We start from the raw sequence: 13,109 nt of genomic DNA, 5'->3' as shown, positions 1-13,109 counted from the left end.
GGCTATTACTGGAGAAAAAAATCATAACCATAGGCTGAAAATTAAAAGATTCAAGATACATACAACATTTCTCTCTAAATTTCTAAAAAGATGTTATCCATTTCCCCACTTTATTACACTTGCTCTGCTCTCTACTATTCTCCACTATAATCTAAAACAAGTTGTTTCTCTACATTAAAGTTGCAGTTACCCAGTGAGCAAAATTGCCACAAGTTACCACCCCCGACATAAGAAGGGAAAAACATTACAGATCTGAGAAACGTGGTTTAGAAAACAAATCCCATCCCTGCCTCTGCCCTGAACTAAATGTACTAACTCAGAGCAGACCACGGAAGTTTCCTGGGTCACTTCTCTCATTTGTAAAATGAAGTAGATTGAGCAAAAACTCTTTAAGGCACTCTCAGATTATTCTCATTTAAAAAAATGAAAGAGGTAATAGGCAAAAATGTTTATTTATTCTATTCTTTGTTTTCTTCTTTCTCACAAATGAACAATAATATTTTAAATTTAGCATTAAAAAAACTGAAGACATAGAGACTAATTCAGTGTCATTTGCCTGAACTGGCATATAAAATCATTCAAAATTAATGCAAAGAAAGCAAACATCACACTTTCTTGTCAAACAATTGTAGAAGGTTCTATTAATTTAATTCCCAAGCTTTCAAATGAACACACACACCCCTTCCTTCCTGTTTGGCATTTCGGCCAATATCAATGACCTCTGCCTTACTGAAATCCCCTCATCCTGTTACTTTCTAGATACAACAGTCTGGGTTCTTTTCTGCTTCCCAAGTCACACCTTTTCAAATTCCCTCCTTGGAACTTGGCTCACTCCAGAAAATGCTGTGTCTTAGAGTTCTGCTCTTTGATCTCTTCTGCCTTACTCTCTCCCTCCCTGGGTAATCTCTGCTTCCACTTCATATACAAATAATGCCCAAACCTAAAACACCGTCCCAGTCTCCCCTCCACACCCAAGATATACTTCATGTCACTGACTCTAGGACACATGCTCTGGATTTTAAGAACTCTGAAATTAAAATAGATTTTAAAATTGATATGAATAAGCTTTAAGAATATATTCACTAGTAGGTTTCATTTATATTTTCTTTTATACACACATACATAAGTAACAAGTAGTTCTTTAAAATCTGTATCTAGGGATCCTTGGGTGGCGCAGTGGTTTGGCGCCTGCCTTTGGCCCAGGGCGCGATCCTGCTTCTCCCTCTGCCTGTGTCTCTGCCTCTCTCTCTCTCTCTCTGTGACTATCATAAATAAATAAATAAAAAATTTAAAAAAAAAATCTGTATCTAAATATCAAGAAGTATAAAAGTGTTCTTTTAGTAAATAAAAAATAAAAATTCTAAGTATAAAAAAACACTGTCATCAATTGTAAGCATTTTTCTTCTTAAAACATAGTATGCCTTAGATCTGGTAAAACAGGGCATATCTATATGGGTTACAAACTGTATATCCAAAATTAATTCACTAAAGAAATCCTGTTGTGTTTTTTTTAAGATTTTATTTATTTATTCATAAGAGACAGAAAGAGAGAGAGAGAGAGAGAGAGAGAGAGAGAGAGAGAGAGGCAGAGACACAGGCAGAGGAAGAAGCAGGCTCCATGCAGGGAGCCTGACATGGACTCGATCCTAGGTCTCCGGGATCAGGCCCTGAGCTGAAGATGGCACTAAACTGCTGAGTCACCCGAGCTGCCCAGAAATCCTGTTTAAAACCAATTTACCTTCTAATCAATTTAAAAAAAAATTTTTTAGATTTTATTTATTTATTAGAGAGGGCGACAGAGTGCGAGTAGAGGGCAGAGGGAGATGGAGCAGCAGGCTCCCCACTGAGCAAGGAACCAAATGCCAGGACTTGATCATGATCTGAGCCAAAGACAGACATGTAACCAACTGAGCCACCCAGATACATTCCCCCCGTTTTAAAGATTTTTATTTGAGAGGGTTAATCAGTTTAAATTAAAATAGTTTTAAAAGAAGAATTTTTAGGTCCGTCAGTTAAGTATCTTATTCTTGATTTCTGCTCAGGTCATGATCTCAGGGTCATGAGACTGAGCCCCACATTGGGGTCTGCTCTGAGCATAGTACTTGCTTAGGGTTCTCTCTCTCCCTCTCCCTCCTCTGCCCCTGTCCTTCCCCTGTTTACACAGGCACGAGTGCACACTAGTTCTAGCTCACTCTCGCTCAAAAAAAAAAAAAAAAAAAAAAAAAGAAATTAAAACAAATATTCCTAAGAGGAATTCCTAAGTCCAACTTGACTTATATTTATTTTCTTTGTGGTCCATCAAAAAAGATTTTATCTATAGGGATTTTTGCTATATTTTAATATAAAAACTGTTACTTTTTAATTACCAATATTTTTTAAATGATGGAATTTTTATCCTTAGTTTTAATCTATCTTACTTCTAAAGGTCTTAAAACCTTTTATGCAGTCCATTCAAGAAATTTCTTCACAAATCTGCTTCTAGCTACAAATGCCTATCATTATTCATTTATTAAAAAAAATGAATTTTTTTCATTTTGGCCTTTGTCTCCTCTTTGATGTTTTCTTTAACTGTGTTCTTTTTATTTTCTGTAACTGTATACTTTATACTTTTATTGACTTAGCACATACCTACCATTTATTCATCTCTACTTGGTAAAACAATGGTTATTTGAAAGCAAAGCTAACAAATGCTTCCAAATTTAACTCCACTATATTTTATTTTTCAAGATACGAATTTATACTATACTTTGTCCTATGAAATACATAATGACATACATGGTATCACTGTTTAAGACTAGAGGTAAAAACAATGAGTTTAGTTTTAATACACTAAATTTGAGGAGCCTATAGGAAGTCATATTGGCGATGTCCACAGGTACATAATGTGGATCTTGAGTTTAGGAGAGAAATCCAAAGATACAGACTTGGCAGTCATCAGTGTATACATATGTTATTTAATACTAGGAGAGTACATAAGAATATCCAAGAAACATGTACAGAAGAGAGGCAATGCAGACCTAGAAGAGAATGTTGTCTTGGTTTTGAATCAAAGAAATCAAATATTTATGTAACAAAAAATGATGCTTTTAGCTTAGGATTTAGGATCATAACAAAAATTTATAAAATGACATAGGATAACATTATTGATAATGGCCAGAGAATGTCTGCATACAGTTTATAATTTGAAAATAATAGTGAACAGTGAACATGTAATACTTTACTTACATAACTCATAAATGTTCTTCTAATCCATGATTTAAAGATTCTAAGGAAAACAAAAGTGTTAACTGAGAGTGGCTGGGATGGTTTTTCATTATTCCAGAAGACTGGGCTATAAACATTATGCCCAAATCTATGCTATATTTTCTAGGCAGCTAATATTCAAAGCATGAAAAAAATATTAAGAGATAAAACTTCTCAGCCTTGATCTTTATTTCAGTAATTAAAAACACTTAAGGGACCCCTGGGTGGCTCAGTGGTTGAGCATCTGCCTTTGGTTCAGGTCATGATCCTGGGGTTCTGGGATTGAGTCCCACATTAGGTTCCCCACAGGGAGCCTGCTTCTCCCTCTGCCTGTGTCTTTGCCTCTCTCTCTCTGGGTCTCTCATGAATAAGTAAAATCTTAAAAAAAAAAAAAAAAAAAAACACTTAAGAGAGAAAAAAATGCCACAGTCCCACTTTCCTGTATAAGAAGAATCCAATTTTAGTAGCCTAAAAAACTAATTTTTGCAGATTATGTACACATCTTAGGCCTACCTCATAGCAAACAAAATGGTGTATTATACTATTTTTTAAAATTTTGTACATACATAAAGCAATGGCTTATTTGGATGTACAATGTGCATAAAGACAAGCAAATTGGGAAAGGCACAAGATGGAACATAAAGAACTTTTTTTTTAGTTGGTTTTGGAAAAAAAACATAAATGGAAATTGATACATCATGCTTTAAAATGATATTAATTTAAACTTAAGATATACTTAAACCCTAGTCTAGCTACTATAAAAAACTCTATCAGTTGCTATACTTTTCAAATGATAGATTTGTGATGGACAGAGGAAACACAAGAGTATTTCCTAGCAATCAGTGATCGGGCAATCCTCTATGAAACTCTAAGAGACCTGTCAGTTAGGGGAGATGGAGAAGTACTAGGATGTTGGGGATGAAAATAACCCTATAAGCTGAGACACAGTTATTATCTCAGCACTTTATATTCTGTCTTTACCCAATCTGACATGAGTATAAAACTTCTAATAATAACGTGAAAGCCCATTAATAAGTTTATCTAGTTTTCTTTGAATATTAAATCCCTCTGTAATAAAAAGTCAAATACAAACAGCTTCTGAAAATAATAAATCAAAAGTATACAGAATATATTACATGAGTTCTCATTAGAGTATTTTAAAACTAGTTCATCATAACTTAAGCAAGATTAATGGAACACCTGATCTCCTGAATGGCTATAAATTAAATGGTGTGATTTGGTTAGTGCAGTTTCAACAATCTTCCAGAGTAGTTACTTTTTCCTTTGGCCAATTACCAATAATTCCTGCCTAATTGGAAGAACAAGAAAGAAAAAGGAAAAAAAAAATTATAATGAAACCAAAAGCAACCAATGACAAGCAATATGGTTCACTTGCTTAAACGGATATGAGACATTCAACTGAATTTTCCCATCATCCATATCTAGAACTGGCTCCTTAGAATATGTATAAAATGTATTTTTTATCAAGTCCTTACAATACTTCTGCTCTCCTATATGAGTACTGTCCAAATTCTACACTGCAGCCTTCCTCAAGCTCTCAAATGAGTAAACATAAACAGATGGCCACCCTTTACCTTTAAGTGTGAGATGGTCATTAGAGCAATGATGTCCTAGATTATCAAACAATGGCAGCAATCTGCAGGGGCTTAGAGATCCAATTCATGGTTCTCAAATATCAGTCAACATTAAAAATCACTTGGGTTCTTGCTAAAATGCAGACTCCCGGGCCCGCTCCGAGTGTCTCCAATTCAACCTGGCTAGAATGGCACATTTTAGGAAACAGTGCTTTCTTCAACTCCCTCATTTTCAAGGTAGGACCTATACAGAGACTGTCATCATCTTCACAACACTGTGATGAAGTCTACCATGGAACATCAACACGTAAATATTATGACTGGGATCCCAATCCATGTTTGTGCCATCACATCACAATTACACCTGTCACAGGTGCTCACAGGCCAGTGCTAACAGCCCAAGGAAAGGTTAGACACAGAGTGTCATAAACCACAGATTATAGAGGGTAACTAATCTATAAAGGCTTTAAATAAGACCACGTAATTGACCCAGGCCCTTGAAATTAGAGCTCAAACAAGGGTAGCAAGAAAGTCGAGAGTATCTTTTAAGCCAATGAAGAGACACAAAGGCAAAAAAAGAGACTCTGGCTGGACAGTGAGTCTGCATATGGGTAGCCTGAAACAGAACTTTGACTACCAGGCTGAGTTTAAAGAGCTGAAATACAGATTTAAGTCCACTCTAGCTAACAATGAACAATCAGGTGACTGACGATACAGCTGACTTTTGCACAACAGAAGCTTGAACTATGCAGGTCCACTTACATCCAGATTTCTTTTTTTTCTGATAAATACTATAAATATATTTTCTCTTAGATTTTCTTAAAAACATTATCTTTTCAGGGCACCTGGGTTGCTTGGTCAGAGAAGTGTTCGACTCCTGATTTAGGCACAGGTCATGATCCCAAGGTTTTAAGATCAAGCCTTACACTGGGCTCACACTGGGCATGGAGCCTGCTTAAGATTCTCTCTCACTCTGCCCCTTCTCCACCCTCTCTCTCTCTCTCTTTAAAAATCCCCAATAATAATAAAAATTTCTTTTCTCTAGCTTACTACATTGTAAGAATATAGTACATAATACATATACAAAATATGTGTTAATCAACTATTTACATCATGGTAAGACTTGTAATTGACAGTAGGCTATTACAAGTTACGCTGTTGGGAAGTCAAAGTCATATACCAATTTTTGACTCTGCAGGGAGTTGACCCCTAACCCTCACCCTGGCATTGTTCAGGAGTCAATTCTATAGACTTGTAAGCATTTTATCAACTCAAATTTACAGCAGTATTATATTCTTTCAAAAACAAGTTGCTAATCATACTACTGTTAGCAAATACACACACATTTTTTTTAAGATTTTATTTATTCATGAGACAGAGAGAGAGAGAGGCAGAGACACAGGCGGAGGGAGAAACAGGCTCCATGCAGGAAGCCTGATGTGGGACTCCATCCCGGGTCCCCAGGATCACGCCTTGGGCTGAAGGTGGCACTAAACCGCTGAGCCACCCAGGCTGCCCTATACACACATTTATATACACATATACCTTGAGATATTTATGATAGGGAAATCAGTATGCGTATATAGGAATGTACATGTAGGTTCAAATTCTGATATAAATATCTTGAGGTATTAGTTCTATCTCTATAATTTGGCTATTGCAGTATATTATAATACTGCTGGCAAAATGAAGCTGACACTGATTACAAGGCAGATTCACTCTGAAAAGAACTTGGTTTGAGTGTTTTAATTCTTGATTAATTAATTTATTTAAAGATTTTATTTATTCATGAGAGACACAGAGAGAGAGAGGCAGAGACACAGGCAGAGGGAGAAGCAGGCTCCATGCAGGGAGCCCGATGTGAGACTCGATCCCAGGTCTCCAGGATCACACCCTGGGCTGAAGGCTGCACTAAACCACTCAGCCACTCAGGCTGCCCTAATTCTTAATTTAAACTGTGAGGTGAACTAGATTTACTTCTTTCTGCTATGTTAAAAGGCACAAAAATTTAAGGAGGAGATACTTTGACTATCTTTCCCTTAAACCAATCTTAAGAACAGCTATTTATTACTAATTATTGTCCAAAATTTATTAAAATCTTAATTGCTGTAATTTGGCAGTTATTTACCATTATCCTAAAGTACAATTTAAATAATACCACAATTAAATCCTGTTACTCATCAAAGTATGAAATCAAGCCTGGTGGGTGAGCTAATTCGAGAGCTTAACCGGTAGGTTACATCAGTCAGGATGTCACATAGCTAACTTTTTTTTTAGGTAATAAGGAACTAACCATTCATACCTAGACATCATAACATTGCTATCATATTTATCACAGCTTCTAAAACCAGTAGTTCATATTTTGAAAACAAAAATGTTTTTAAATTCCCAGGGAAATGCAAAAATTGGATAAAATATCATTTTGCACACTTCTAAACTGGCAATCATTTCAGAGTCCACCAACATAAAGCAAGAAATAAAATGCTACAATGATGGCCTCACTTTCATCCTTCACACCCCCATACCATCTTAGCAATGGCAACCTCACCTTTGTCCTTCATCCCCGCCCTCGTCCCCAACCAAGGGTCTCCTCTCCTCAGTCCCCTAGCATCCCAGACAACCACTATGACAGATACTAATTTTGAACTACCCTGCTTGGTGGTTACACAATTGCATACTATGCTTGAAAATCACAATGAATGACACAATGAATCTTTTTTTCAGGAACTTCTCTAAAGTCTAGTCCCAGTGGTGGATATGTGGGGTCAAGGACATAACCAACCATCGCTTAACTATACTAACAAATTACTTTCCCACAAGGATTGAGACAATTTACACTCCCATTAGCATTGTATGAAAGCTGTCATCTCCCCACACCTTTGCTAGCAGTTGCTCACTGAGTTATATAATAAGAAATATATTTGGGTTTTGTCCAGGTTTCTGGCACAGAACTGCTAAAACAACAACAACAACAAAAACCTTTGGATTTCCTGAATGATAGGAGCATCTTTTATTACTCACAGGAGCCCCTTTCAATCACATATGTATTTATGCTAATGAGGTGACTTAGGGAATGCTCCTAGATAGCCTCAGGACAGGGCTGGGCACAGAAGAAGGAAATAATTAGTAGGCTGGAACCTTTAGCACCTCCCATTCATCATCCTAACCTCCCAGAAGGGAGTTAGGAGGGGGCAGTCTGGAGATTAAACTCTATAAAAACTCTTTAACAAGGAAATGTGATGAGCTTCCAGGCTGGTTAACACATCCAGGGAATGGGACACTAATGCTGGCGGGACTGGGAAGTCTCAGGTCATTCCCCCCACCCCAACTCCCCAATCCCTTGCTCTATGCATCTCTTCCATTTGACTGTTCCTGAGTCCTTTATAATAAACCATAAACGCAAGTAAAGTGTGTTCTTGAGTTCTGTGAACAGTTCTAGCAAATGATGGAACGTGAAGAGGGTCTCAAGGGAACTCTCAATTATAGCTAGTTGGTTAGAAAGTGGCCTGGGACTGAATTTCCAATTACAAAAAATAAATCTATAGTAGTCCATTGCTATTATAGATTGGTAGTAGTTACTCTGAGCCTATAATAATAAAAAGATTTAAAGAATCATATCCATGTAATCAGTTCATGACAACAGCTACCATTGCTAAAAAAAAAAACAAAAACAAAAAAAGCAAAAAACTGTTAATGGTTACTCTCCCCTCCTTACAACATGGTGCCCTCAGATACCTTCTTGTGTCCTTATAGTCCTTCAGGGATGCTTATGATGTCTGCCTTTACAGAGGAGAGACTGGGCACTAATGCCCCAAAGCTTTCTATCAAATGCAGGTAGGTGCTAATGCCTTACAGCCCGCAACCACATCTGCCGCTGAAATGCCCTGTGTGATCCCCTCCCACACTGAATTCTGGCAGCCCTGTGTAGCCAAAGCATGCAGCAGAAGTGGTGTTATGTGACTTCCTAAGCTAAGAACCCTTACAACTTTCACCTTGATCTCTCTCATGACACTTGCTGTAGGGGAAGCTAGCTGCCATGTAAGAATTCCAATTACCCAGGAACAAGTATGCTGTGAAGAATCCTAGGATGACCATGTTGAAGGTCATGTGGGAAAAAAACAACGCTAGCCAGCTCTCAGTCCAGACACTAGACATGTGAGTAAAGGAGCCATGCTGGACCACAGAGACGCAGCTGACACCATGTGGAGAAGTGAAAGCCCACATTTAGGGCCCTATCCAGGCCATGACAACATCTTCAGCCAACTGAGCCATTCCAGTTAAAGCTCCAGACATAATGTGTTTGAGATGAGCTATGATCTGCCTAAATATGTGGCCCAAAGAATCATGAGCAAAATAAAATGGTTGTTCTTTCACGCCACCAAGTTTTGGGGGTGGTTTGTTATACAGCGATAACCAGAAAAAATGCAAATATTATTGGTGACATTTATTAAAAAGATGAGTCCAACTTGGACTGCAGCTCTAAAGTGAATAGTATGATTCAGAGAGCCTTTGCTTGTGGCAGTGAGAAAGGAAGAATGCATCAGTTCATACTTCCTTGGAAAGCTTTTAAAATAAATCTGACCAACCTAATTAATTCTAAAAGCTCTTGAAAATACTAAGAGACCAATATATTATCATGAATCACACACTAGTTTGAAATATTGGCCTCCCGGCCTCAGCCCTGAGGTCATAACACAAATGTCACTTGTTCCAGAAGTCTTCTACCCCCAGGGCTTCCCAGTCCCTCCTGTGGACACCGCAGCAGCCTCTCCTCACCACCCTTCATTCTAGCTCCACCGCACAAGCCTGCACTGCCTATTTACCTGCATGATTCCTATGCGGGATACGGCTTTCACCACAGATGGTAAAAGTTATTACTTCCGTGTATTGGCTTTATAGGTATTTTTATTTATTTTTGCTTTAATTTTCTAAATTTCCTATAACAAACATGTAATCTTTGACAACAAGAAAAAAGAATAAGTTTTTAAGGATTTTGGTTTCTTACGTTTGCTGTTAGATAGGTACAGGTCAAAAGACATATGGCCATACATTTCTTTACCTGGCAGGAACTGGAATAGGAGGTCTCTAAGACTCCTTCCAGAGCTAAAATTCTGTAATTTTACGAAATAAATAGTTGAAAAAAGTTGAAGGAAAAGAAACAACCTTCCATTTTCTATTTCCCACACATCCCAGAAGGACAGTTGGAGCTCAACAAATACTTAGTGACTGGGGTGCCTGGGCGGTGCAGTTTCGTAATGCTGGGTTTTTTTTTTTTTTTTTAAGTTTGTTTGTTTGTTTGTTTGTTTATGAGAGAGAGAGAGAAACAGGCAGAGGGAGAAGCAGGCTCCATGCAGGGAGCCCGACGTGGGACTCGCGCTGGGCGGAAGGAGGAATTAAACCGCTAAGCCACCAGGGCTGCTCGGTGCAGTTGCTTAAGTGTCTGATTCTTGGTTTTGGCTCAGGTCACGATCTCAATGAAATCGAGTCCCATGTCAGGCTCTGCACTCAGCATAGGGTCTGCTTAAGTTTCTCTCTTCCTCACCCTTTGCCCCTCCCTGCCCTCATGTGGGTATGCATGCACATGCTCTCTCACACGCTCTCTCTCTCTCAAATAAATAAATAAATCTTAAAAAAAAAATCTAGTGACTGGTTTTCTGACTGATTAGTGGAAGACAGTACACTTAATTCAAGTACTGCATTCAGGTAAGTTTAACATCTGCTGCTTGTACTAGGAAAAAGTCCAAATCAAGTACCAGGAGAACTATTTCTTTTATTTTTTTTTTCCAGGAGAACTATTTCTAAAAATAGTCCTGTCACTATCTCAAAACTTCTGGCCTCAAAGTTACTTTAATAACCCTATACTGCAGTTTCTCAATCTATAAAATGTGAGAATTATGCCCTTAACTCCTATTCTAAAATAGCATGGACCAATAACAGCAGATGTGCTACTGGCATCTTCTCAGTTTTACCAGCTCGAAGCAAATATGTATTAAATAATATTGATTCAGTAGATGCTACTTTACTTTATAATATCTAAAATATTAGATAAGGAACTTCTATAGCTATCTTTGAGAAAATGAATAAAGATTGATTTTAAAGATAATAAATTGCAATGAAAAACTATCAGTTTCCAAAGGGGATAATAAGTTCAGGTCACAGGTTAATATCCTAGTGCAAATAAACTTTTAAAAGAAAGTAAAATATTGGGGAGCCTGGCTGACTTAGCCAGTAGAGTATGTGACTCCTGATTTGGGGATTGTAAATTTGAGCCCCACACTGAGTATAGAGGTTACATAAAAATAAAAATATCCTGGGTGCCTGGGTGGCTCGGTGGATCTGACTCTTGATTTCGGCTCAGGTCATGATCTCAGTATCATGGGATCAGGCCCCACATCGGGCTCCATGCTCAGCATGGAATCTGCTTGATCCTCTCCTTCTGCTCCTCCTCCAACTCACAGGGGCTCGCTCTCTCTCGCTCGCTCTCTCTCTCTCAAATAAATAAAATCTTTAAAAATAAATAATTTGAGAATGCAAAAATCCAAAGAAAGAAAAGAAAAGAAAAGAAAAGAAAAGAAAAGAAAAGAAAAGAAAAGAAAAGAAAAGAAATCACCTTCCCTGTGGAAAAGAAAGACTATTAAAGCTTAGGGATTCTTCCTTGGGCAAGATTTCACCCAAGCAAATATACACAACAAAATCCATTTCTCTTGCCTTCCTTCTTTCCTGAGGAAGGACCACAATGCAGACAAAGAGTGAACGTGTCCCCTTACAACCACAAAAGGTCAATATGTGGAAGATATCTGCAGAAAGGGGAACCTGGCCAGAGAAAGGGAGAAATAGGCATGAACTTGATGTCAGTAAGGGAGACCATGTGATAGGGAAATGTCCCAGGTAAGATAAAGAATAGAATCCATATTTTGTGCAGTAAGAGACGAATGAATTCCACAATGCTATGAGATCAGTTTTAGGACAAATGGCTTGCTGAAATTAATAGGAGAATTCTAAACCCATAAGGCTTCAGCAATCTGAGGATCTGAGCCAGAAAGTAGAGAACAAGAAAGCAGCAAGTCAGCACGATTTGATTTATCTACCTTAGAAAAGAACAGCTGTGACATGCTGGAGGAAGTATGAAATGAAACCAGAAAACACTTCCAGCTTCTAGGAACAGAACATTATCAGGGCTCTGAGATTCCAAACAGAGAGATAAGTAGAAGGCAAGTTCTGTCCATGATGAGGTACCATCCAAGCACTGTGCTTAGCATGAAGGAGGGCTGTGCATATGTAGGACAGCATCACAGTCACTGACAGAGAGCACACGTCACAGGCTGGCTAGGGAAGCCTGGCTCCGCCTCTCCCAAACTGCCCAGTACATCATGTCTGGAAGACAAAAGCTAGCGACTCAAAGTATAAAAAAGCCATCTCTCTCATGTATCAACAGCCATCCTGGATGAGTGCATGGATTCCCGCACACGTGGCCTCTTCTATATACCAACAGGTATACAAATGCCTCACACCGCTGGCTTTAACAATTACTCAGGACAAATCTTTCTATCTCTGGAGAATTATTTTCTCCTTTATTAACAATACTGCTACTGGTAATAATTCAAAAATTAAGAAGTAAAATTTAAAAGCAGCAGTAAAATCAAATTCAAGATAAAAAGAAAAACATGATCATAGAAAGGATCAATCAGTAGTTATGCGTTATACAGATTACATACTGAAAGTGCCAAGCCTGTCTATTTTTATAAGTACCAGACTCACCTTTCAAACCAGATCGATTGGCAGGCTTCCCCACGTTATTCCTCTGGTGCTTGGCGGACATGCGTTTCATCTGCCGAGGTGTACTGGGGGGAGAGGTGCCATAAAGGTTCTCCGTATTGATTTCATCTGAAAAATCCTCTGGATCAGACTCAGAATTCTTGCAAGCTGAATCTCCCACTGTGCATTCTTGCCTACAAAAGACAAAAAGCAGAGAAAATGTTCAGTAACGTGTTAAATGAACTCAAATTTAAACTACTTGTGGCTTCTTTTAAGAACTCTTGGTAAAACTTTTTTCTATGGCTACATCTCCTCCTCAGCAATGTGGTCTTTCTCCACTATCGTTAGTTGTGGAACTCAGAGGAGAACTTCTCTTTCGCCCAAAGGGAGTAAGGTCTGCGGTGGCTTCTGCTCTGACCGCAAACAGCAGGAGTACTGTGCAGGCAAAACTGGCGGGCAGTTCCTGTTGTTTACAGAATTCTGACACACAGGAGCTTAAACCTAAAAACGCACAGA

The 13,109-nt window shown here is 38.2% G+C and overlaps 1 protein-coding gene across 5 annotated transcripts in view; it reads right to left on the bottom strand.

The window, feature by feature from the left end:
- The window catches only part of MAP3K4 (mitogen-activated protein kinase kinase kinase 4), a 112,539-nt gene that overhangs the window by 60,459 nt on the left and 38,971 nt on the right, over window positions 1-13,109 (bottom strand). For all 5 annotated transcript variants that reach the window (XM_055310439.1, XM_055310440.1, XM_055310442.1 and 2 more), the window contains exon 2: window positions 12,597-12,787. In XM_055310439.1, the coding sequence (XP_055166414.1) occupies window positions 12,597-12,787 (191 nt within the window). The remainder of the gene's footprint in view (window positions 1-12,596; window positions 12,788-13,109) is intronic.

The sequence above is a fragment of the Nyctereutes procyonoides genome, unplaced genomic scaffold (genome assembly GCF_905146905.1).
Source record: "Nyctereutes procyonoides isolate TBG_1078 unplaced genomic scaffold, NYPRO_anot_genome, whole genome shotgun sequence".
Lineage (NCBI taxonomy): Eukaryota > Metazoa > Chordata > Mammalia > Carnivora > Canidae > Nyctereutes > Nyctereutes procyonoides.
This window is presented reverse-complemented; position numbering and strand designations above follow the sequence as displayed.